Below are 26319 nucleotides of genomic sequence, written 5' to 3'. Positions count from 1 at the left end.
CTCAGCATGTACAGCTGGGGAAAGAAGAAGGAAGGGAGAGACATTTGGAGTGATGGCGTTTGTCTTCCCAAGTAACCGTTACGTGTGATGGAGCCCTGCTTTCCTGGAGATGGCTGAACACGTGCCTGCGAATGGGAAGTGGTGAATGAATTCCTTGTTTTGCTTTGCTTGCATGCGCGGCTTTTGCTTTACCTATTAAACTGTCTTTATCTCAACCCACGACCTTTCTCACTTTCACTCTTCTGATTCTCTCCCCCATCCTGCCGAGGGGAAGTGAGCGAGCGGCTGTGTGGTGCTGAGCTGCTGGCTGGGGTTAAACCATGAGAAGATGTCAACATGACCCATTGAACATGACCTGAAAGAAAATTATTTTTCTTTCTTTTTCTGTTCAGTTCTCTGCTACGGATACTGTTTTTGAAAAAAGACGATTCCCCTTTTGTGAAGCATGTGTTGAGTCAATCTAGTTTTAACTCAGTAGGTGCCCTAGTGAAAGTGGGAATGCAATTAGGCTTTTCTGTCTGTTAATAACTAAGATCTGGTAGTTGATTAGGTGATGTTAGTCTGTGCCTATTGCATTCACAGACAGTCGGGCTTAACAGAAGCAGGAGCTGGCCTTTGAAAAAAACTATGGCAGAAGGAATGTTCCCATAACCCAGTGAGCAGAGACATGATATTAAAGTGCCTTTGAGTTGTAGTTCATCTACAGATGAGCTTGTTGTTTCCCAGGTCTTGAATGGTCATATTTCACACAAGATGTTACTTAAAGGATGATGGCAACTTGGGAAAGTAATTATGTTACCGTGACAGCTGTAACATAGAGCACTATAGCCGTAAAAGATCAGAGGGGAAGCATGCTCTTTCCTTCTGGGTTATTTTGTGTATTTAGAAAGCTGTATGTCATATGTTTCACTCTTGTTTACCTAGTGCTTGTTTTGCACTCTAAGGTGGTCAGTGTGTTCCTCATACTTGTTTTCTCATATCTCAGCAGCAGAGATGAAACTGTCTCAATAGAGAGGATGGAGGAGAGAGCAGGAAAATGGGGTGTTAGCCACTGATAGTTGAGGCTGCTCTTAAGCCCATGTGAAAGGTGCTTCTCAACACCAGCAGGGAGTAGGAGAAAAGCACTTCAAAAAAAAAAAATTGAAAAATCAGGCCATGTTATTTTAAAGAATCCACTATCAGAAGAGGCTTTAAGAAGCTTTTATTGCTAGTTAAAGTGGAGAATATATCTTTCAGGTATGTGTGGTTGTCTGAGAACTGCATGCTATTACAAGATAAAAAGGGCATATACTTTACTGGCTGCATTTAACTTTTCACCGCTGCAGCATCATCTTCCTTACTTGAACCTCCTATTGCTCAGAGCTAGGGAGCAGCCTCTTTCATCAGTTGTATAACAGCATCCCCAGATTGATAAATACAAACCAGCATTTGCGAAGCACAGCTTCACAAGCAGCACAGAGAGAAAGCTAGCCTATAATTGTGTCACTGTCTAGGGGACACTGTTATTTTAAATATACCCCAGTGTATTACAGTCCAATGTCTGCTTTTGTTATATGTGCCTCACACCTGCACTGTACATTTAAGCAGCAAGGTGCTTGTATGAGGTGAATTAAATGATGCACCGATTAGCTGAGCAGAGGGCAAATTCCATTTTACCTTGTGCATTAAAGTTACTGTTCTTTCATGGGTTACCTGTTAGTCTTCTGATGTTTGTGTAGCTTAATGGCTAGTTATCAGATAGATGCAAAATAATTGGAAAGGATTTCTTTTTTGGAAGAGCATTCTGGGAAACATTTGGACAGAACTAGACAGGACTTTGTGTAAAAGCCTCAAATTTCACAGCATAGGTGACATGTCAGCCTAACCTTCTGGGAATTTGTGCCCCAAAGGCACGCCTCGAACACTGACGCTTGCTGCTCTGCTAGGGCAGGATGGCTGTCTGTGTATGATCACCCCTTGCTTATCATGTTCATTTTGCTTCATATATCCTGATGCATGTACTTGTAGCTGGTAGGGGATGTATCAGAAAGGGGCTCTTTCTCCATCCAGCATTACTAGAAAGCTTTGCTTGAGTCACCTCACGTGATCCATCCCTGCTATCCCTGCTTCTAGGTGGAGGATGTCTTGATGTCGATCTGGTGGACAAAGTTTATTTGACAGAGGGAATATTGTTTTCCTGTGTTAAACAGCAGCGTTTCTTTGATTTGTGTCCCCTTCTCCTCCTTTAAAGAACCTATCCTGTTCAAGAGAAACCAGCTCTTACACCTGACAATAAACAAGTAAATTAAAACCCCAAAATACACAGGCTATTTATCTATTTTCTTCTTTACATAAACTAAAAACTTTCTGAATGTAGACTTGCTTTCCAGTAGTAAGTAGTGAATCAGAAGGTAGGATTCAGTTACTGGCTTCCAGGTAACAAGCATGATGGACTGGTACGTGCTGACTTCTGTGAACAGACATCAGATTATTCTTCTCCAGAGATGTTGCAGAGGAGCAAGAAAGAACTCCCTACTACTAAAGGGAAGTCTTCGAAGTCTTCAAATAAGCACCTGTGTGACCTCTGTTTCCTTCCTGCAGTGAGAAATTAGGAAGGTCCTCTATTATTTACCCAGACCAATGAAATTCTCGTATTTTGCTTTCTTAAGACTAATTGCACTGTAGAGATTATCAGTCAGCTGCTGCTAGACAGAAATTAAGATTCTGTAACTTGTCTTCAAGTTCTGTGTTTGGTCTTGTGTCAAACTTTCAGTTCCAGCAGAAAGAGTGGTTCCAGCTTTCTGTTTTTATTGAGTGGAGAAACATGCGCATCCTCTAAAGAAAAATAATGGAAGAATAGGACTCACAGTTGGATGCTAAGCAGGCATGCTCCTTTTTCCAGCAGTAAGACATTATTCAAGCATCCCATTGAAAACAAAGAACCTCTCAACTTGTGTGGTGATAAATAATTGGTTTTTTAGAAATACTGATTAAATTCTAACATAAAGTGAGTTCACAGTGAATTCTATGCACAGGAGCTGAAATGTGCGCCATTATATAGTACAATTGAGTAACATCCATCAAGCTATCTGGCTTAAAAGATAGTACAGTAGATGAATCAAATAAAAAGCTTTCAAGGTTATGAAATTTCCAAAGACAGTACAAGTCTGAGCCTGCACCCAAACATTTGGGAGAATGAACTGGTTAGCTCATTTCTTTTTTTTTTCCAGTGGGCATTTGCAGAACTCTGAGTAGCAGCATCTTTAAGATCTGGCAATGTTTTGGATCAAGATTTGCTTTCTGCAATTTAAATCCAAGTCAGTGGGGCAGCCACAAACCAGTGTTATATTGCAAGAAAACCCCAAATGTCTTCCTGGCTTTTAAATATGGGCTCTTAACAGAATACTGTGCTATATCTCTTACCTTGTGGCAGGTCTTTTGCTTAATTTTTTCAAGTAGACATCACCACAGTATCAGGGTGCTTTTTGAATTAGAGTGCTTACCTGTTTTTACCCCGTGAGGTAAGGAAGTGCTCTGGTTCCAGTTTTGCAGGAGGGAAGACTGAAGGATGTACCCCAGCTCCTATAGGGAACCTGTTGCTGTACCAGCCCCAGTGCTGTTGGGAGCTGTGCTGCCAAACCTGCGCGGCAGGAGTTCTAGCTGCAGTTGTCCAAGCAGGGGTGCAGTGCCATGTGCTGCCCCGTGTCGGGGCTTCCCTGTGCTGTTCTGTGGGGCACAAAGGGAAGGGAAGAGCAAGGTGAATGGTGGGAACAGACCTGGTGTTGCTGGCTTTCTTCCAGTGAAAGACAGCACTGGTTCAGCTGCCTTTAATCATAAGGCTGCATTTATTCTGACTGGGATACTCTTGTGGTTCCTGTGGCAGTTGCATACCTACCTTCACAGGGAGGCAAAGAGGCAGGGCAGTCAGAGCTGCAGGGGGTTTTCCTGGTGTCCAAGTTGCTCCCTGTCATCCCCTCCTTTTTTCTTGCCAGCTCTTCCAGCCCCTTGCAGCTGCCTGCTCAGCTGAAGTGGTTTGAGCTGGTGGCCAGAGGATGCTCAGAACAGGTGACAAACATGACCAAAGCCCATCTGCCGTGGCCAGCAGGCACTTACTGGGCAGGCGGCATCTGGCAAGGCTGAGGCAGAGCAGTTCTTGCACTAGCGTTGGGGTGATTTGCCAGTAAATGCTTACATGCAAGTATTTTTTAATAATTTCTTTCATCACCATTTCAAGGGAAAGACAGCCTCTGAAGTATGCAGTGGTTGTCTGATGAGACAATAAAAAAAATTCTGTTTTTTAATAATGGAATCTAGCAAAGAAGGGTTTTGGGTACTTCTTAAACAGTAAAGTTGTTTCTGATCTTTTTTCTAATTAAAAGCTTGGTTTTGTTCAATTTCACCCCTCCATCCCCAAAATTAGCATAGGGCCATATTTAAAATTGCAAGTTGACGGTGGTTCTTTAGCCAGTAAAGTATCCAGTTTCTTATGACTATGTACACTGGCGAGGGAAAGAGAGAACATCTCCATCTACCTTCTTTTTCAGGAAAAATCTGTTTGGCTTAGTTTGAAGAATGTAAGATTGAAAACATGTTCAGTGAAGTGGAAATCATCACAAGTACCTCTGATGGGGACATGCATTTATTTTTGTTTCACAAGCTATGCAAATCCAGAATAATTAGCTGCAGCCCTTTGGCTTCTGACAAATTGCCAGTTCAGTCTTTGTGTGACAAACTTTGGAGCCTTCGTATTTCTCGCAACTTCAAAGCTGTTTCAAGCACTTCCATGCTCAAGCTTTCCTAGAGCTCTCGCTTGCATTTTTTAATTTTAAAATAGTGAAGATTTCCGATTTTTGGTGGGTATTTTTGGTTCGAATAAACACTAATGCTCTCTTTTATCTTAGAAAGATGTTCTAGTCAGTTGGCTATAAAAGTGGGATTAGTCATTGTATTTCAAGCTGCACATTTTTTAATAGCAGTGGGATATGAAGGACAACATGTTTTTCAATGTGGAACAGCTGATTGTAGTAGTTACAATGGTCTCGGCTGCTGGTTTGTTTTTCCTTTTCCCCCCCCCAACTCTCTGGGAATTGAGATATTTGAAATCTTTTACTGTGGAGAAGAAAACTGTCCTTTGAGCCATGGGTTTTACTGAAGCTTGTGAAGGAGAATTGAGGGTCCCCTCCCCCCCCTTTTTAATTCTTCAATCAAAGAAAAATACCAGTGACAGCAGTTTCCACTAATTGTTGCCAGGGAACTGTTGTTTTCTTGAAATGTGGAGAGGTTTATTTTCACATGAAGTATTAATGGAATAAGCTTGGAGCAACAGCGTTCTAACGGAGAAAAGGAGCTTATAAAATATATATTTGATAGCATATACAGAAAGATGTGACTGGAAAGCTTCCAAAGCAAGCAGGGTTGTTGAGATGTTAGAGACTTGGCACTCTAGTACCGGGAGAAGAAAGTTTATTTTCACATGCATGCCAGTCCCTCAGTAAAGTGCATGTTCTTCTGAGGATGGCAGTCAGCTTTGCCTTGAATGCATTTTTTGGAAATGATGCTGCAGAAGCCCTCCCCAGACTGCATCGTGTTAGGTACTTTGCACATGCTTGAAGGTGGGGAGTTGCTGGTTAAAATCTTGCGAAGATCCTGATACTTCTGAGCGTTGGTGCTACGCAGAGTGTGCTAAGCACACAAAGCAAGGTCTTCCAAAAAACCTGTAATAATATCAGCTTCAACCCCAGAAATAGCAGGACTGTGGAAGAACAAATCCCAGGCAGAATCTTCTCTCTGGTCCTCCTCAGTAGAGGAGATCTCTCTATGTGAGACCTTCTTGGTACCTGAGAAGCAGCATTGCCCAGCAGGAATGAAGCACAGGTTCCTGTGCAGGGAAAGATGTTTTTGGCGTGCTGCTACAGATTGCGTCAGCAGACTGGTCAGTTAGGTACAGCGTGGCCCTTTCTGGTCCAGTGGGGAAGAGGAATAAATACACATCTGTTAGGGCAGGGAAGGAAGGGAAAACTACAGAACATTTCCACCATGTGGATTAAGCAGATTAAATAAATAAGCATTTATTCTTAAAAATTAGGCAGAGTAAGCCAAACAAATCAAAATGCATTTAGGTCTGATTTATTTTCAGTCTTGGTGAGTGAATGAGAGAAGCACGAAGAAATTTTTGTGGCTCAGACTCTCTTACTGACTGGTTTGACTGCTTTCTCCTGACTGCGAATCCCAGTGACCTAGGAGAGGTGTGGGTTCCGCAGTCACTTGCAGAAGTCACCTGGGTGAGTCAAAACACAACTAAGATTTAGAAATCTGTAACTGATGTGTAATGAATGGCTGTCAGGTTTGAGCTTGTACTGCTTTGGCCCATGGAGTCAGCTCTGCCCAGCCCCTTTGTCTTCTCCTGACTCCCTGGCATGTAGTGATGAGGCAGTGATTCCTAACAGTGCTAAAGGCTGGAAGTTGGGATGTCCTGGGTGGAAATCCACTCCCTGTGGAGCCTCTGCCAAAGATTTTGGTCACTATAATGGGACTGAGATTGCAGAGTGCCTCGCTTTGTCACTTACTGCAGGCAGTTTGGGCACTCCCTTACAAACTCTGCCTCTGTTCCTAATGAAGGTAATACCCCTTGTAGTGGAATGCCATTTAAATTGCTTTGAGGTGCCCGAATGGTGATGTAGAGTAGGATGACTGTGTAAAGGAAAATGGGACTATTAATGGGGGCTCGTAATTTCTGCAGATTGCTGCATATAATATTATCTCAGCCATCAGTGTGTAAGTGTCTTCCCAGATACTTCTGTGAACTGCAAAGCTTTGTAAATCCCTCCTCAGGAAGTAGTATGGATACAAACAAGACCCTGACAGAAATGCTGGGGAATAAAACTCTGCATTTGCCTCCTTTTGACTAGGAATATTTTGCAGTATACAGTCCAACTCTTTGCACAAAATGACAATTAGACATTGCTTTTATTAATCGTGATTACTGCAGTGGTACCTATGGGCCAACAAAGACCATGCTTTAATTTTGGGCTGCATTAAACAATAGGATTATTTGTCTCACTGAATGCAGGTGTTGTGATATGATATCAAAGCAGGGCAAATGGAGTGTGTTTGGAGACAGGAAACTCAGGAAATGCCTTATTTTAAAACCAACCTGTCTCATTTGCAGTTTGCTGAAACTGCAAAGTCTGTGTTGAAGTACAAATATGCACATAGCTCTTTTGACCTTTTCTTCTGAAGTTTTTTTTCTTGGAGTAGGAAGGATGAGGAGTTAATTTGACACAGTGCCAAGGGTGACTGTACCTCTGACCCTAGTACTGAGGTGTCCTCTCCCAGCTGAATGCCCCATCTTTCGTCTTTTTTGGGGGTGAAATCATGCAAGTCTCTTGCTCAAGCAGAGCTGCAAGCTCATTCCTGTGACAGCAGTTGTAACCTTGTCTTCAGTCCTGGGGTTTCGTTCCACAGGGACAACAATGTTCCTTTGGGAGCAATGAGTGGTATCCACCATAGCTCATGCTTGCTTCAAACCAAAACTTTATAGAGAGAATATAATCAGAACAGTGAAGGAGACTATTTGTATGCTTGCCTTCCTCAGTGAGCATGCTGGTAGGTCTGAACTTCCAGAGGACTCTGCAGAAGATCAGTGAAGTTTGGGAAAGTCTTTTTTAGTAGATGTTGTTGACTCTTCCTTTCCCCAGCTTTTGCAAAAGTTACGTACTCCTTTGATCTGAACTGTGACCTGATATATTTGTCTCTGGAGATCACTGCATGCTTGTTTGCTCTTCTGGCACTTCACAATTAAATGAGCTAAATGTGTTCATGTCACAAGATTGAATGGAGTTCCAGTAAAACCTGGTGCTTAAAGACATTGGGCCTTAAAGTTTCATAGAATTTCCTGTATTTGGTCTTTAGCCTTAAGTTAGAGAAACTGTTAGCACATGTACTTCAGCTGCTCCTATATAAAACAGGGCACATTCAAACACAGCGAAAGCTGGAAATGTTTTCCTGAACCTGATTGCCTTCATGGAATTACAGCAGAAGAAAGCAGAATGGCTTCAACTTAATCAGAACAGCTGAACTTACACACACATACATTTTTTTTTTTTCTTCTCCAAGGGGTACTGTGTTTTAAGAATGATGTCTTTTACTAGAAGGAATATTTATCATTCACTTTAACTCTGCATTTCTGGTGAAAGGAATACATCTATTTTTCTTTTTTTTTGGCAACAGTGTAGACCTCTTCTTGCTGTATGTCTAAAGGCAGGCAGATCAGACAGAAAGGGTTTCTGCACATGCTGTAGATGTTTTCTATGCCTTTAGTTGTTATTTTGCAATACCTGTCATATTGACCTAGCGTATCGATGGAAAACCCTCGAGGACTTTTTGACAGTTTATTTTCAATCACTGTCTTTGTCTAGTTTTTGAGAATATTTACTGCTAAAGGTAATTTTGCACTGATACCAAAAGCAGCGCAATTAATAGTTTAGGGTGGGAATTGTTAAATGTTGGATTTCAGTCTGAAGAAGAAAGGAGAGAGCCAGGAGAAGTTTAGTTGATTACAAGCATACTTTCTCCAAAGTGAGGTAGAAGCGGGTTATCCAAAATGTGCTTCTTTAACGTAAGGTCACATTTATGGAAAATGTGAGAGCTGTGATATGTTAATTTTATTTTTTCATCCCTCACATGATTTGTCAAAAAGGAGACTGCTGCTGCAACATCCTAGATGAGATTAGTGTGGTTCTCCAGTGGCTATGCCAGGATCAAGGGTGGGCCAACTGCAGTTAATAAATGAATCAGAATAGTCATTGGATACCTAAGGGTATGATGTGCCCTAAGTAGTCGCTTAGCAAGTGGTGGAAATAGAGTCCCTCCTTTTGGAAAGCTCTTTTGAAAGAGAAGGTCACTGAGGGCAAGAGTTAACTTTCTTTCTGTAGAATGTGGGGGAGCCTAGAGACAAGCCTCCTCGGGAAGGTTCGTGTGAATATATCTCTGTTGCTTCAGATTTATACTGGGGATGATACTGTTAGTATATTTAAAGCCAGTGTGCTACTGACATAGTAATGCATCTTTATAAATCCCAAAGCCAGAGGAACCACAAAAGCTGCTGAACTTTGTCCATGCAGTGCTGCAGGGCAGTTTCATCCATGATAGTAAGCCTGTGCTCAGCTGTTCCCCTCCTGCTCATCCATCCGTAGTTTTGTTCCTCGGAGGCTCCGTATCCAGGTGTGCTCTCTGTGACTCAGCTGTGCATTAAAACCAAAAGAAATCCAAGCCTGCCTTCCATATATAGCATAGATTCATTACTAAACTGTGATGCCATATTACATTTTATTTTAATTGTTCTCTTCTTATGTTGAGGTTATTTTTGTAAAGGAATCAAAAGAATTAATTGTTGCTCATATTATAGATGAATAAAAGCACGTCAAGAGAACTTGTCCTCTGCAGTTTTGCTTAAAGTTTCCTTGTTGACCTGTAGGATCCTAAGACAGTGCTGTCAATCAGTCATTAAGATATCAGACATTTCAATTATGATAAAAAAAAACTTAAACTGTGGGTGTTGCTCCTTTGTCTTAGAAAAACAGCACAACAGAGGTTATGAGCAGGAGAGCAGAAACCACCTATATACAAACTATAGACTGCCTCTGTCATTGCTAAGCAATGGACTTACCTTGTACTACTCTTTGGCCGTTATTTTAGGATCCAGGGTAGTTCAGTGTCTTACTTGGGTTCACTAATCATTTTTCAACCTGAGGTTGCTTCAGTAAGTTATAGTTGCCTCATTTAATTTTCCAACTGGCATGCTTCACTGAATAAAAGGGGTTTTGTGTCTAATTTAAAGTTGCTATACATGTTAACTTATATGTCCATTGTGTCCTTATTTGAGGGTTTGTTATCAGGTGTGTATTCAGTAGTTAGTGAAGATCCTTTTTTTAAAAAAAAAAAAAAAAAAAAAAGAAAAGTTCCTCCTGGTACCTTGCCAAAGTGCAAACAAGTTATTTACAGTGTTTTGACAGAATCATCTGAAGACAGAATGGAAAAGATGCCATTGGGACTGAGCTAATACTGTAAGAGACTGAAATGTAAGGGAAACAACTGTTGCAGAGGAAATTTTGGCCAACCTTGCAAACAGAGAAAAGCTTTTTAGCTTTGTTTTTGTAGTAAATTGTTGATTGGAGCCAAGAGCTTCCTTTACTCAAAGGTCTAAGTGCATCTGAAAATGTTTTTTTTGTACAAGAAGCTTCATTGCACAACTCCGTTGTCCTGTAACCTCAGCAGCACAGAGTTACTGTGTTAAAATTGTTCATTGACTTACTGATGGCAAAGATTAGAGGACACGCTAACTCCAGTCTATAGAGAATTTATGTTGATTGCAGAGAGATCATTTGTACTTTAGGCTAGCTTGGAAAATGTTCTTTCCTGTGACCTAGATGAGCTTATCTTGTAATACCCTTTCCTTCATGATAACATCCTTAATGGCAGCTCTAAAGGGTGAAACAGAACTTTTTCTTTATAACTTTAAGTACAAAGCAGTTTGAAATGGAATCAAAGCAGATTAGATGTTCATGAGCCCCCTGTGATGACTTGCATACCATTCAAGGCTGTAATGGCTGGTTATCAGTGAACTAAGTGACTAAAAAGGAGCTAGAGATAGCATTTGCTCCCTGATGGTGACAGATCCTCCCACCTGTCCCAGCTCCTGATTGTTTTTTGACCACTGAGCCAAAAAGTGCAGAGGGCTTCTAACAGTGATGGCTCTGCATGGGCCAGAGGACCCTTTTCCTGCCAGTAACCTAAGTGTACTGTTCCAGCTATGTTTTCGGTTCCTGCTGGGTGAGAAAACTACACCCCAGTTCTGAGTGTTGCCTAACAGGTGTGTTGAATGCTCAAGTTCTTTTCTTTCTTTTGATAAATGCTGTGATTGCTTGTCTTAGTTGTTACTGCCTGCTGGTTCTCTTCTTAGCTTCTTCAACCTGCTTGTATGATTAAATCGGTGCACCTCTAATTCTTTCTGTGCTTCCTAAAATCTGGATCTTTTCAACTGAGCCTGTAGGACAGGATGCACGCAAAAGCTGTGTTGGCTTTGTGAGCACCGTGTGCTGCACACATGTGATAGTCCTGTGCCTGAGCTGGTACAGCATGTCTCTGGTTTGTATGCAGTTGTTAGGCACAGAGCATGTTCATTCTGTCCAGTATGGTCCAGGCCTTGCAGTGCCTTTTAAGGGTTGGTTGGTGTAATGTTTTTTTACTAATTTAGGATGGTCAGCCCTTTGTACAGCAGCTCAGTGGCTTGTATTTACTTCTGTATTGGTATTGAGTAGGTCTGACTTCAGTATAGCGCAAGGAAGGAAAGCGGATAGCAACACACCCTTGGTGGTTAGTGAGTACTTAGTTTGCATTGTGGAAAGTTAGAGGGCAAGTGGAAATGCATTTTCCTAGCTGTCTCTTCAACTTCTGCGTTGTCGAGTTCCTTTTTTCTTAAATGGTGAAGTGCTGACTTAGACACCAAGAAGGTTTAAACGATGTTTTCAGCAGGTATGCTTTCATCACACTCCTGGCTTTGGTTATTAAGTCCTAGCTCTGCCAACCAATGTACGCTCTTGTGTGCAAGGAGGACTTCTCCAGACAGTGATGGAGGAGGGAGTGCCTTACCCAGAGGTTACCCCAGCGAAACCCCCGGGATCCAGTTGGAAGCACCACGCTTGCAGCATTGCAATGGGAGAGCAGTTTGCTCAGTTTGGAGGGACTGAGCTCAAACCAGAGGTGCTTCTAAAAGGCAAGTATAGCCAGCCCACCGCCCTTGAGCCACCTGGGACTTGAAAGCTGTTCTCATGCAGCTGCTAAGCCATGGTCATGACCCAGGAGTTGTGGTAGTCTCACATCAGCTGCGGTTATTATGGGGTGTCCTGTGCTTTCTTATCAGCCAGAAAGGGGTCTGTTGTGTGTTTTTATAGTTCTGTGACTCTTTTGATGTGTCCTTTTCAAATCAACAAATCTGACTGCTTTTGCCTTTTCCTTAGTGCTGAGTATTCCCAGTTGTTGAGGATTGTTTTTTTTATAACTATTGTCAGAGACTCTCCTGGAGTGGGTACAGCTTAACTCTGCTTATAGCATAAGTGATTTGCAAGTAGTACTATGTTGTCTTTTTTGCTTTGTGTAAGGAACTGCAATGTAAATGCTGCATAATCATGCATGCAAAATAAATTTTCATGGAAATGCTGTCTTGTAGGTCATCTTTGTTTCTGCCCAGATATGTATGTCTGTAGCCAAGTTTTGGTGCAGTAATACCATCAAGTTAATGTTTAAAAGAAGAGCTAACAGAGTTTACTTCATCTTCAGTAGGCAGGAGTACCAAGCATAGTTGCTGATGATTGGGGAATTTTAATTTCGTATAAATTTTCTTAAGATTGATGTGCTACAACTTTATTTATTGAATCTATCAGCATTGTTTATGATTTTGTCTCAAGAACTTTGTGTGTTTGCAGAGGATCACTTAGCAACAGCCTATGGCACAGTGAGGTTGTCTATGACATGCTCACGCTAGTACCATGAACCATAAAACAATGAGGAAACACCCAGAAACAGCAAGTAAATAGAAATTTAAAGCAAAACAAAGCAGCTCTCTTACTGAAGAGTTGCATGTTTCTGTGGGGCACTGTTTATAAAATTCTTTGCTTTTCGGTCTTTATTTACATGTTTGTCATCCTGATCTAATGATGCTTCTGTAGGTGTTCATGGGATGTCTGCAGCTGTGGTAATGGAGCATCTCCTGAGTATTTAAGATAGAAGCAACTATTTGATATTAAAGCAACTCACACTTTAATCTGTTAAATCTTCTTAAATTAGTCCTTCACCAAGTAATAGCTAAGGAATAAAAGGTCCTTGAAGGGGTCTAGGATCTAGACTGATTCGAACTTTACAGCTCTGTGCTAATGCTGTAAGATTCTGCTGTTTCTAATAACATTTTGTTTCCTGAGAGTGCTGGGTTTTTATCTTGTTTGGGGTTGGGGTTTTTCTGAGATTGAGAGGGTTTATAAATTCAAGTCTGAATGTCTGCATATTTCAGGCCGTTTATTATTGTATATTGATAGTAACAACTTGATTGACTTAAATGACTTAGCTTGCACTGGAGGTGAAAGCTGAATGCAATCAGAAACATTTTCTTTCTTTAAAAAATTGTCCTCAGGGTCTGAGATATGGAGAGTAAATACATGGGAAGTGCCCCACATCTGTGTTTGGCAGGCAACAGTAACTTGACAGGAACACAGCTGACATTGAGTTTATGGATCTTATTGGTTCAAGGGACGCATAACAGGTGGGGGTAATGTTGAGTGTTAAAAGACAATGCTTTATTTTTTTTTTAACTATTCTTTCTGATTCTGGGATGTGGGCTGAAGAAATTCTACCATTTCTTGAGCTTTTCAAGAAGAAACCAAACTGCAGTATTTGCATTTAGGTGTAGAGTTACCTGACTTTTTTAAAAGAGTTTGGGTATGAATCTTAATTTTAATGGAAAATGTGAGATTTTGGTGGAATTCAGTTTGCTGCTGCTGGTACTCCTGCAGTCATTTCACATTCTTAGTCCCCTGACCTTAGAATCCAGTGTCTTCAAGGAGGAGAAAACAGGGAACGTTATTATTTTCCTTGGAAACTGTCCCATGTAAAATACACTCTGGTAGTAAGGAAGGTACAAAGATACAGTGCTGAGCATGAGCAGTGATATTTTCAACTAAAACAGGGAGCCTGACTTAGTGAAGGACCTCAAGTCTTTCCTCAGTTGAAACTTACCCTGTTATACAACAAACCTCTAAGTTGGAACAGTTCAGCAAGAGAACAGTCTGCTGAATTATCTCTCTCTCAGTTTGCAAAACCAAAACTGTGTCTATAATACATTTTAACACTGAGGGGCTGAGATCTTTCGGTGTAGCATACTTCACTGACTTGAAGGTTGTCATGCTGCACTCTTACTTCATTTGTAACACTACAAATGTTGAAAATCATACTTCACGGTGTTGTCACGGTCTTGGGTTTATCTGAGATAAACCAGCTATAAGGAGGTGGGGCACAGTTATGCCTTTACACATGCAGTCTGTTTTGGGCAGCGTTATCGCACGGTTTGTTTAACTTGATGGGGTAGGTCATACCATACCTGTCTTGGTTCTCTTGTTCTGCACATGGCATAAAGAGATTATCTAAGGTTGTGCTGTCCTTTCTGCAGATGCTTGCAGCAGTTGGGGATTTGAAGAACCTACATTTGATGGGAACAAGAAGCCGTTAGTTGAGGCTAGAGCTTTCATCTGACTGCCCACGTTGCACTTGTTTGCATTTAAAAGCACATACAGTGTTTCCTGTCATTTCAGTCTGCTTTTGGGAACTACATAGGAGGCTTTTCTCTCCTGTCTCATTTCTGTGCGGAACAGTGGACACCTGTCTACTTTAATATCCATTGCCGCATGTGTTTGTCATTTCACCTATTTCAAAAGCTGTGCATTTGACTAAGAATAAGTAAGTAAAAGAATAAACTCTTCACAAGCTAATTCTAAAACTAAAGACCATTAAAATAGTATTTGTGTATGTATTTTATCAAGGCTAACACTAAAAACATTAGATGACACTTTTCTATGTGTTGTAGTTTTGAGTTAAGGTGCTCAAAACAGAGCAATGGCATGTCTACCAAAAAGTTCAAGCCACTTAATCTCCATGCTGAAAGCATGTATTTATGTCAAGGATACATATAGCTTGCTGGTCACTGGTTTGTGTTTTGTCCCTTATTTTATAGAGTTTTACTGGCTTATTTGTTTGAGCTTTGCATATGGGACGACTTTTGAGCCAAATGTTTCTGCAGTTAGCATAAGCAGGTTAAGCCTGAGGGATGGAGCTTTAGAAGAGCAAATTTGAAACTTCAAACCACTCTTCGCACTGGCTCCGTATCCTCCTTTGTTCCCTTTCACAAATGCCTGGGCTGTGGTGTTCAGAACAGGCTGTACTGAAGGACGTGTCTTTGGGGCCTCTCCTGTGCTTGTACTTGAAGTTGGCTGGAGGCAAGCCAGCTCTTCATTTTGAGGTTGCAAAATTGTGCTAGCATGGCAGAGGACTGGCTTTATTTCTCTGTGGGACTTACTAGCCTCCCGATCCCTGTGCCACTTCAGTGGCATCCCTGTCAGCATCCCTGTCAGCATCCCTGTCAGAGCCAGGTTACACTGCTCTGGCTGTTCAAAGGGAGGCAGATCGTGCATGTTGCTGCCTGCATGTGACCACAGACCTACCCAAAATCTGTTAATCCATGTGAGTATAGTATTTGAATGACTGTTTATGTACAGAGAGCACAGATGATGGGAAGCCTCCTGCAGCGTGATGAACTATTAGGACATTCCCCTCTACACTGCTCGTTGTCACACCAAGACAGGCAGAAGAGTGCTTTGCACCTCACATTACCTGTAGCACATCCTGGGTTGTAAGCTACAGTGCTAGCTGTTAGCTGAAGATGGAAGCCTGAATGTTCCAACACTTGGAGTAGTGTCCTACCACCAACCACAGTGTGAAGTGCTGCTGAATTGCAACCTGAGACTGGCTGTAATGTTCTGAAAGAAAAATGTGGCAGAACTAATGCTGCCAGCACTCAAAATTTAATGTGTTTCACCAGATTTTGAAAGGTGATTTTTAATTTTTTTTAATGGCATAGAAAGAGTAGTTGGAACATGAAATTTGCAAGTATTGCAATGGAAATGAGGTGATCTAGTCGAGGGGAAATAATAATCAAAAGATACTACTAGGTATCAAATTAGCTTCACAGTTAGTTGAAACTGTTCAAAACCATGATTTTATTATTTTCACAATGGTAAGTGTTTCAGTAGATTGTTGGTTGTGATGGAGGACACAGTGAGGGGACGTTCTGTGGCTTGGGCTGTAGGACAAGTCAGATGACTGCAGTGATCTTTCTTGTATTGAAATCTGAGGGTAAGTTGCTGAGTAATGAGCTTGCTTTTCAAAGGTGCTGAGCAGCTGCTATTAAGGTTCAGGGAAAATGCCAAATGCTCCAGCTGTTTCCTCTGGGTGTAAATATGAATGCAGCAGCCCACTCTGCACAAACTTTTTGTATGTGTGAGAGTCCTGTTCCATCTATGTGGTGTTGTCCTGTGTCCACGTCCATCCTTATCCCCTGTCCCCTTCTACCCCCCACCGCCCCTCCCCCCCAAAAAAATAAATCTTAGCTGAGAAATTTTTCTGAACAAATTCCATTATCAAATGCTGGCAGGTTTTCTGATGATCTTTACTGTTTCACTGCTTGTATTTGGGTGCATGGGTGACTTCTAGTTTTGGGGCACATGAAGGCAGAGCCTCTCGGGTCCCTGTACTGAAGCTAATCCATTGCTGTCCTTCCCTCTATGAACATTTTGGCCACTTTTGAGGGACTTTTCTAACTTCAGAGCAAAATATACAAATCCCATCTGCAACAGCCTGTTTGTTACCAGCAGAATTCCAGTCTCAATGAGATTATCATAGTTCTACTTTACAAATAGCATGATTTTGGTATTTGTGTTTGTCATGGCTCTATTGAAAAAATACTACATTTGTAAATCTACTACGTATTGGCAATGCAGTAGAAGAAAGCTAAAATTACAGGCTTTTAACCTTTTATTTGCTAGTAGCTTCACAGACCGAGAAATTTCTGGTAATGTTTCAGTGCTAACACTCTTTTTTCTTTGCAGTTAACAAGATACCACCGTATGCAAAAGGAACATGCATACTCCATATGCATGCTAGTTACGTGGGGGGAAAGGAGGCAAGTTTCTGGATTAAAACTTTTTTTTTTTTAACTAAAAGGTTTTCCGCACAAGAGGAGATACTTTCAGTATTCAGTGAGGGACTTTGGTTCTGTGGGAACGGGTCAAATTTAGCAGACATAAATACAGAAGCCAAGTAGTGTGGTGACTTGCAGAACCTCTGCCCCTATAAAGAAAAAAATACCCAACACCGGCAGCTTATTGCCACACTTTTAATATGCTTATTTGAAGGAGTGAGGAGATGAGACTTTGCTCTTTCCAGTGTTATAGAGAGACTTCCTGCCTCAGCACCTTTTTGCAAGCAGGGTTTCAGCAGGATGTTTGGTGAGTCTACACCAGAGCATAAGAAAATTAATAGGAAGCATCTGAAGGCTGTTCTCATTGCATAGTCAAGTCTAACATTTTAACTTATCCATGGCTGATGTGGGTTGTTGCTTAGTTTGGTTTTGCCAGAGGGGGCTGGGCCAGTCATGTAAGCAAGACTAGCTTTACAGTGTCAAGATCTGTGCAGCTTAAAAAGCTTTTCTGTAGTCCGATACATCCTGCAGTCAGAGGTGGTGGCTGGGCAGGAGCTGTGAGAGTGCTCCTGCAGTGCAGCGGGGAAAGTGGGCTTGCAGGATTAGCCATTACGGGTAGCAACAGTAGCATCTTTTCCACCAGGACTGTTCGATCTGTTGAAGAGCATGAAATACATAGTTATGTTGCTAATCTGGACCAAAGTTGATGCCGCTGTGTCCTCCTTTGCTCATTTTTGTAGGAAGGTTGAGGCTAACGCAAGTGTGTGACTGTGCCACAACCACATCTCCCATTGCATTTTAAAATAGCACATATTGTAGACAGAGCAGTCCCAGACATGTTTTTGAGGATACCACCCATTTTCTCCAAAACCCTGGACAGCTTAAAATTCTGAAATAGCAGATTAATGTCATGAGCTTGGTATGTCTAACATAAAGAAAGACTGGGAAAGAAAAGTTTTATTACCAAGAAAACAAAGGTCACCCCTCCTGCAGGCACAGAATGAAGAGGAGAAACTTTATATTCCCTGGTAAAAATAATTCCCTCACTGTTGGTTCCTAAAGTAAATCCAACCAAATCAAAGAACCCAGAACAAGTCCAATAAATTGTTACTCTGCTGCTGTCACCTTGTGTAGTAGGTTGTTAGCTTATGTCTAGCTGTCTTGTGTCAATGTGAGATATAAATAAAAATGATAAAATGCAATTTATTGGATGGACTGGAAATTAATTGCTGTTAGGTCTTAGTTATTTCTCATCATGCTTGCTGGGAACTTTTTCCCTAGAAGGAGATGACTTGAAAGGCACCCGTTTTTCATAAACTATTTTTAATACTTAAAAGTTAGTTGAAGCACTTACTTGAGACATTTATTTTCGGCAGAGAAGACGACAGCTGAATTCTCCTGTATATATTCTTAGTCTCTGCTGCAGGGTGAATCTCCATTTTTTTTTTTCTCCTTGACAGGCTCCATCTGTATTTCTGTCTCCTGCTCCCACTTGTCTTATAGACAGTAAGAATTTGGAAGCTTTACCAGGAAGAGGAGGCAAAATGTGCTGTAACCTCCTTTTCTACACTTGCCTATTGATCCCAAACCTATTGCCATAATCATGGTTCAGATTAACCGGGAGGACATTAGGTCAAGCATTTCGCAAGTTGTCTTTTATAAGCTTTAGCTTCTTAGCCTGCAAGTGCAGGGTTTGGAGCGGAGGTGCCCCTTTCACTGACTTGCATCCTGCTGGAGCAGAAGGGAAAGGCCGATGGGAGAAACGAATGGCTGGGAAATGGTGGGGTGATGCAGGAGGTTTCTGGAAGGATCAGGCTGACTGGCTGGTCTGCAGATTTTATTGTTCCCTAGGGAAACAGCTGGTTAAAGGAAGCAAAACAAAAGCCTAGCCACACATGTTTTAAGCCAGTTTGTGATGGGTGTTCCAAGCAGTTAAAATACCTGTTTTCATTCCCACACTGGAGGCTTTGGATAATTTTTCTGGGCATTAATTTGGCCCGTTAGCAGTATTGGTCTGAACCTCATCAGGGATTTGAAACTCTTTTCCCAACAGAACTATTGCATAGTTTGAATTTTATATTTACCCTCTATTGCTTGGCACACACTTTCGCACGATGAAAGCTTGTTTTCCCTAGTTAATTCACCATGTCACCGCTTGTCACCCAGTTGCTTTGATAAAGATAGAGATGTCCTGCATCATAAGCACTGGTCTGTTAGTGACCGTGGGACAAAGAGGTGACTAGAAGGGGCTACAAAAAGAGGAGGGGAGGAAAGTGATCTACTGGGGAGGAAAGCTGCAATGATGTGTGGGGTTAATGGTCATTTGAGAATTTTTTGGCTTAAAAATCCTCGTTGGAGAATTGTCTCCTTCATTCCAAAGGTGCAGCCTGTACCATCAGTGGTCTGTGCCCTGCCAAGTGCCAGGCAGCGGAGAGAGAAGCCACATGCCTTCAAGCACCCCTCATTACACTAAGGTGGCTGTTCAAAGCCCACTGCTGTGGTGGAAATAAAACTAGATTGCAGTGCCTGCACACACTGCCCTTTCTGCAGGAGGGCACCTGGTTTTCCATTATACCAGCCTTGATGGTTCCAGCTGCTGCTTTCTGCCATTCTTTTCTTGAGTTTTGTTAGTTTTGCAACAGCAGCTCTGTGAGACTTCATGCAAAATCTGTGTATTTTAGGAACGTGCTCTTGCAATTGTAGCTGCTTAGGGAGTTTTCTCACATGCTGCGCCCTGTTGTGGGTGCTACAGACACTGGTTAATTTTTGCTACGGGATTGTTCTGCACCACTTAACTGTGGCAAATGTGAATAAGGTGAATCCAAAAATAAGCATAAGGAACTTTTTGAAATTTTCTGGACAATTCTGTTCTCCTATTTTCTTGTATATTATAGGATCAACTACATAAAAGATTGAGGTTTCTTATACATGTGCATATGTCTTGTTGGTTTTAATCATAGAAACAATTCCTGCTGCATATTATCTCAATAAATTTCATGGTACTTAGCATATTTCAGCTACTCTTCCACTTTGCTTATATCTACAGGCAATAAAATATTTAAAATTCAAATTGCCACTGTTAGGAAAGTCAAAGGTGAGCCTGCCCACAGCATAGTACTCATTGCCAGTGCTGTCTGGAGATGAATTGTCTATGGCTTGTGCTTCCTGGGGTCATCCTGGGTTACAGGGTGTGTAGGGGGAGGAAGGGAAAGAAAGATGACAAGATTTCAGTGAGAAAGGATGACCAACCTTGAAATCTTATTGTCAGTTACTCATGGCAGTAATAAATATGACAGAGCATCCTTTTCATGACATACCTTCGTCTCTTACAGCATCTTTATCAGATGTACATGCCCACAGTGTTGAAACACCTGACTCAGGATGTGCTGTGGAGGTGCATGTTCCATAGTCTTTGCTGCCTAGCTGCTGGTGAGCCAAGGGTGCCTCTGAAAGCTCTTATCAGACAGTAAATAAAATCAGTTATGTTTTCATAGGGCGTTTCCCAATTGCACTGGCAGCCTGTTTGGTGTCAAAGTGCACATGCTGTAGAGACTATGAACCTGCCAAATATTAAAACCAGTCATTTCTTTAAGTTTCTGTGTGAAGGGAGAGGCTCTCGTCCTTTTGTGAAATGAACTGGACTTTTAAAAATCCTGGCTGTTGGTAGTTGTTAGAAGTAAGTAAGTGCCTGTAACCCCAGCGTACATTAGAGCACATAGCACTTACCAAAATACATTTCAGTGGGTACGTCCCTTTGTAAATAGCTATAGGTCACAGCTAATAAACCAGAGGTTACTCAGCCCTGTATTGCTACAGGAAAGTTAATGGGCTGAACTCTTAACTACAATAGGTGGTTTTGTATTATTAGTGTATTCAGATGTACTGCTGTCGACTGCATTGTGAATGCCACAGAGCTAAGCTGTGTAAGGGCTAGTTAAACTTAAGAGTGGATTTATTTGGAAAGCTCTAGTTAAAGCTTGAGTGACACATGTCTGTCGTAAGCAATATATTAATATCCTAGAACACTAACCCTGCAAGCCTGCCTCAGTTAAGGACATGGCAAATGTCTGCAATCTCTACAGAGTGGATTAAGTCAGTCTTTTTCAAATGCAGGAGGTAATTTTTCTTGGTCTTAGTTTCACGTCCTGCAGATTGGCACAGTGCAGAGCTGACAGGAGGCAGTGCCGAGATCGGAGCTGGGCAGTCTGCAATCACAGAACTGGTGCTGCCTTACAGAGACAGGCCCGATTCCCCTGCACTGTGGCTGGTGTCAAGTGAGAGCAAAGCTGCTGTGGCAAAGAAAGGACCCAGTTATAAAAAGATCTGCTTAAAGCTTTTCTGGTTGGTTGAATTGGGGAGTGGGGCTCTATAGATGCGGAAATACCTACACTCTGTTTCCCTGAAGTGCAGGATTCTTTCCTATGTTTTGCTATTGTTTGGTGTAAATTTCAGAAAGCTCCAACCGACCGGGCTTTCACCAGTTCCTGTAGGAGATTGCTCCATGGTCTAACACATTCGCCTGCCAGGAAGTCTTCCTGCTAATCAACCCATACGTTTCCTTTCTTCTTCTCATCCCATCAGTCCTAGTTAACCCATTTTGTACGCTGCTTGTCTTAAGCATTATCTCTCTTCTAGGGAAAAGAACCTTTCAGATGCTGATACTCTTTTACCATACCACCCTTCACCCCGGGTGAAAGTAGGGTTGCTCCACAAGTTACCTGCCTTCAGCATTGTTGATGAGCTGTAAATCCACAGACTTTAACTTATGGGTAACTTGTTTGCTTGGTTGTAACCTAAGAGTTTCAAACTAACCGCTTAGGAGACTTAGGTATCTGAATAAATTTAGCTGTGACCTGGCAACCTGAATCCTTATGTTGCCTTGGATCTGTTGGCTATGTTTAGCTTTCTTGGTGGAAATCAAGCCCTTTTGCTTGTTTTTTGTTGCTGGTCACTATGTTCCTTCCAGCGTTGTGCTCTTTTTCCTGGCAGCCTTGAAAGGTGTGGAAAAGAAATTGTTTCCATTCCATGTCATTAGCAGGGTTATCATATATTGACTGAATGGTATTGTAGAAAGGGATATAATTTACTTTATGTAAACCTTGATGTCATGCAATAGAAGTTTGTTTTCCTTTTTCTCCCTTTCCTCCTGTTTGTACTTGAGAATTCTCTCCCAGTTTAGCTCCTACACCCTGCAGTATAAAAGCTTCATGTATTGCTGATCTGGTCCTTTTTGCATGTTTGATTCTATTACCACAAGGGTATATTTCTGAGGCACCTACACTTCTGCTTTCACTTATTGTATTCTTATTGAAGCAGACATGTGGTGAGTGAACTCGGGTGGGAAACACAACGATGTTTATTATGTTACAGAGCATGTAGCATTGTGAAGAATTGTATATTTTGATTCCACTCTTATGCCTTTCCCCAAAAGGTTGATTTTGCTGTGGAGCAGGTTTACAGGTAGTATTACAACATTAATTTTAAAGCAAGTATTAATAAATAAATACCAACCAACCACGTGCTGGCTTTCCACTTCTTTCCCCTGCTATGTTACGAAATGCTTGAGACGTTTTCTGCCACTCAGAGGTTCCCATTGCAGTGTGTATAATCATCCTGCAAACTCTGGGGAGTGTTTCAAAGGGTTCACATGCACTCTCAGGAAAATACTCTGTTTTCCACAAAATATCATTTGGGCATCCCCTTTGTTTTGAGATCTGCCCTTCAGGGTTTCCAGGCTGATTCAGATGAAACCTTTTGCATGTCGATTCATTTTCACTCTCAAGTGAATTTGGCAAAACTATGTTGGCATTTTTTTTGTTGCATCCTTCATTTTCCTGCTTCTCCTAAAGAACACGTAGTCGTTTCTGAAAAGGTTCTCAAAGGGCATTCATTTAACTTGTCATCTTTTATTCTTATGTATTGCATTGGTCCTGGGAGTAATCCTCCAGCTGTAGTGTGGTGCTATTTTATCCCCCCGAGTGGCATCCCCAGCTGCTGCTTGCCTCTGGCAAAGAAGACAAATGGTTATTGTGTTCTGGAGCCACGCCAGGTCTTCTGTGTCTCCGCTTGGTCGGTATTGTTGTGTTTTATTTAGGATCTAGCAGTGTTTGAATAACACTGGTTTGTTCTGAGCCCTTCCTTCTCCATCTCCCCTTTCCCCCCTGTTGATTTTTTGTTGAGAGACCTGGACTTACTAAAGAGAGACAGCCTAGTCTGATGGGCTCTTTAGTAACCAGAGAATAATACCCTTTGGGCTATTTTTCCTTCCTTATGTTTGAGGTTTTATTATAAATGTGAGGAGAATGTCTAGGCTTCCATATACGTTTCTGAGATTATTTTTGTCTTTAGTTAAACTATCTGGTTCGGAAGAGGAATTTTACCAATTTTGAGCCAATTGTTGCACTTGAATTTCACTTAGGAGAATGTGAATAAGCAGCTCAGCCAGACTTTTATATATGCCTTTCAATATTTGTTTCAGAGCAAACACACCCTCATCAAAATCAAATGACTTCTCTGTTTTTTCTGTCCACGCTTAACCCGTGTCTGCAACACTCACTTCCTTTGACGATGCAAACAAGGCTTCAGCCTTGGTCCCTCTGTCGCTGCTCTGAATAGCAGCTGACTTCACAGGACTGTTCTGCTCGCTGCTGCAGGTTGGTTATCCCACACACACACTTGTGTAACCCCCTTCCTTGAAGAGCCTATGCTACCAGAGTAGTGACACGAACCACATTGGCAAGGGGTTTGCACAAGTGGCTCTCACTGAAGGCAAGCGCACTCCTGTATGCTCTAGCCAGGCCTCATTTAGCAGTCTTAGCCATAAGTAATGACGTGGCCTAGCTAAGGGTATGATTAGCAGATAGTCCACTCATTTTCTTAGGAAATTGGGAATTTCTCTAGGCCATCTTATTAGCCATAAATTAGGGAAGTTGTTTCTGTGCCAGTGTTGGGAAGGGCATATTTGGTCAGCGTATTTTAAATATTTCTTGAAGGATGTGAAAAGCTTTGAACAGCTGAAATAACTGGAAGAAAAAAATGGAACAGGGAAAAATGGAATGTCAAAACTCAAGATCCATCGATATTGAAAAGAGTTTCCTTCTTCTAAATTGCACAACTGAAAATGTCACATTGCCATAAATATGCTAAATGTAGTTATAAGTTTACTGTCTCCGTGTCTTTCCATGTTAGAAGAATGTCTGCTTATGGTTGTGTAGAGATGGAAAGGGGACTTCCAGAGAAAGCTTTGACGTTTACCCAAACAACAGAAATACCTGGCATATACCAGCCAGATGTTTCAAAACATTTTCACTTCTAATTTTAACCCTATACTGTAATTTTAAATCTGTGTTTAGCAGCAACTTGAGCTCAAATTTGGAAGATAGTCTGTAGACCAGTGCTGTGGGCTGACCCCAGCCAGCAGCTAAGCCCCCAGCTGGTCGCTTGCTCAGGTGGGCTCAGCCGTGCCAGCCATGTCCCCTCGCAGCCTCTCACCCACCCCAGCCACGGGCTGCAGGGCAGCCTCAGAGGCAGATCGGGCCTGGGCACTGCGTGAGTGCTGATCAGCAATAACTATAACATGGGTGTTTTATCAACACTGGGTTTGTCACCAGATTAAAACACGGCGTCATACAGGCTGCTGTGGAGAAAATTAACTCTATCCCTGCCAAACCCAGTCCAACCAGTCACTGTCCCAAATGGCCTGCTTTTTCAGAGATTGGTTCCCACTGTCTTGCCGAAGAAGGAATATTTGATCGCTGTGCTTAATGGTGTGAAGCTTTGTCACAGGGAAGCAGCTCCAAAACCTTCAGTGTCCTTGGAGAGCTGGTCAGAGCATGGGGACCGCAGGATAGGGTTCTCTCCCTCTCTTTGAGAACTTCCACTGCAAAAAGTTGCACTTCAGAGTCATTTAGCCCCATGGCGTGTTTCTCATAGGAGAAAACAATAAAGTTGTCCATAAGTGAAACAGGATATAGTGTAGACCACTTGAGTATTACAGTTAGCAAGTAACTGGTGTTGAGAGATGTTTTTGCACTTCTAATCAACCACAGGAGAATGAGTTAGATTACACTATTGCCATCCAGTTGAGAAGCAGTAACATACTCTGCTCCTGGCTATTTGCAAAAGTGGAGTAAACAAGGTATGCTAAACACACCACTGTAACAACCTACAGGATCCTTGAGTTTGGCTGATGGTCCAGAGCCTTGAAAATCTCAAAGAGTTGAGACCTAATCAAAGATTCTGGGTGTCACCTCTGTTCTTGTAAGGCTTACAGCTGCTCTAGCTTCGTAAGCATCTCTCTGATGTCCTGATCCAGTATTCAAACACCAAGTAAAATGGGCTAATGATAAAAATTCATGGTGGAGGAAATAACTTGGAAGGGCTTAAATGACGTCCTGGATGGTGAACTTCCAGATGTGAGAGCACAGAGCTATGAAAGCAGGCACTGCAGCTTAAAGAAAGCCAATGCACTAGAACTAATAAAGGTAATGCTGGTAGTAATTGGGACAGAAGACAAGCCTTGTCAAGGTGAATATGATGCCGTGGAGCATAGTTTATTGTGGTTTAGTTAAAACATCGCAACTTGATCAGTTACAATCCTAGTATTTTTCCTCTGAAATGCTGCTGTGTAGAATAAAAAACCCTTGAAGGTCAGCGCTGGAGGGCACTCCCAGCACCTGCAACCATGGCCAAACTGGCCCCACAGCGGGTCAGTAGGAAGCAGATATGGAGGATGCCTTCATTGTTTTTCAGTCTGTGTGTTTGTCTGAGGATTTGGCTTAGACTTCAGCGCTTCAGGACATACATGTAGATCCTGCAGCGCTTCCTGTTTGCTAGCAGTTATATTTCACTGCAGCATAGATCTTGTACACGTTAGACACTGCGTATAGCTGCAGTTGCGTACAAGGCACCTCTGGTTTTGCATGTAGGTCTCTGCCTTTCCTCACACCACCTCCCACACACCCTGCCTCTTGCTTCCATGCGTATAGGAAGAAGTAGAGAGAAATAATGGTAAATTGCTGTTTATTAGCACAGCTATGGAAAAAAATCCTTTACTAATGCAACGTATGGCCGAAGTTTCCTGACACAAGCGGCTTTCTGATTCATAGTTCTCCAACATCCCCTGTTCCAGCGCTGACAAGTCGATTATTTCCTCCCACCAGCAGATGTAGACAGGAACAATTGGAGCTGCGATAACATTATCTTTAATAGGGGCCAGCTGGGTCACACACCTCACTCTTTCCTGTCTCTAAACAGCAGTGAGGGATGGCCCCGCAGGCTGTCAGCAGGGAGTCGTGGCCACGCGAACTGACTGAAGAGGAGGGAGATGCCAGTTCAGCAGTAATCCACTGCCCAAGATGGATGGAGGGAAATAAAAGGGGCTTGTAGAGAGAGGCAAAGCAGCGGGGAGGGAAGTCATGGACAGAAAACTTGAAATGCTCTTTTTAATCTTTCCAGTAAAGTGAGAATCAGGAATTGGACAGCTCTGGATCAACTGCCTTCTGGTGGGAGTCCCTGGTCGAACGTGGCCATGCTCACATTGC

At 42.1% G+C, this 26319-nt stretch overlaps 1 protein-coding gene across 11 annotated transcripts in view; it reads left to right on the top strand.

Annotated features, from left to right (window-relative positions):
• ITPK1 (inositol-tetrakisphosphate 1-kinase) overlaps positions 1-26319 on the top strand; it is a 153977-nt gene that overhangs the window by 35337 nt on the left and 92321 nt on the right. For 4 of the 11 annotated variants that reach the window (XM_054825801.1, XM_054825806.1, XM_054825805.1 and 1 more), the window contains exon 3: positions 6116-6260. The exons of 5 other annotated variants lie outside the window; for them this stretch is intronic. In XM_054825801.1, coding sequence (XP_054681776.1) covers positions 6129-6260 — 132 coding nt within the window. In that variant the 5' untranslated portion in view covers positions 6116-6128. Of the gene's footprint in view, positions 1-6115; positions 6261-16685; positions 16760-26319 lie in introns of all 11 variants that reach the window. 2 more of the 11 variants (XM_054825808.1, XM_054825811.1) reach the window with 1 other exon arrangement.

The sequence above is a fragment of the Grus americana genome, chromosome 5 (genome assembly GCF_028858705.1).
Source record: "Grus americana isolate bGruAme1 chromosome 5, bGruAme1.mat, whole genome shotgun sequence".
Classification (NCBI taxonomy): domain Eukaryota; kingdom Metazoa; phylum Chordata; class Aves; order Gruiformes; family Gruidae; genus Grus; species Grus americana.
The sequence above is the reverse complement of the archived record's forward strand: the minus strand, read 5'-3'. Positions and strand labels throughout refer to the sequence as shown.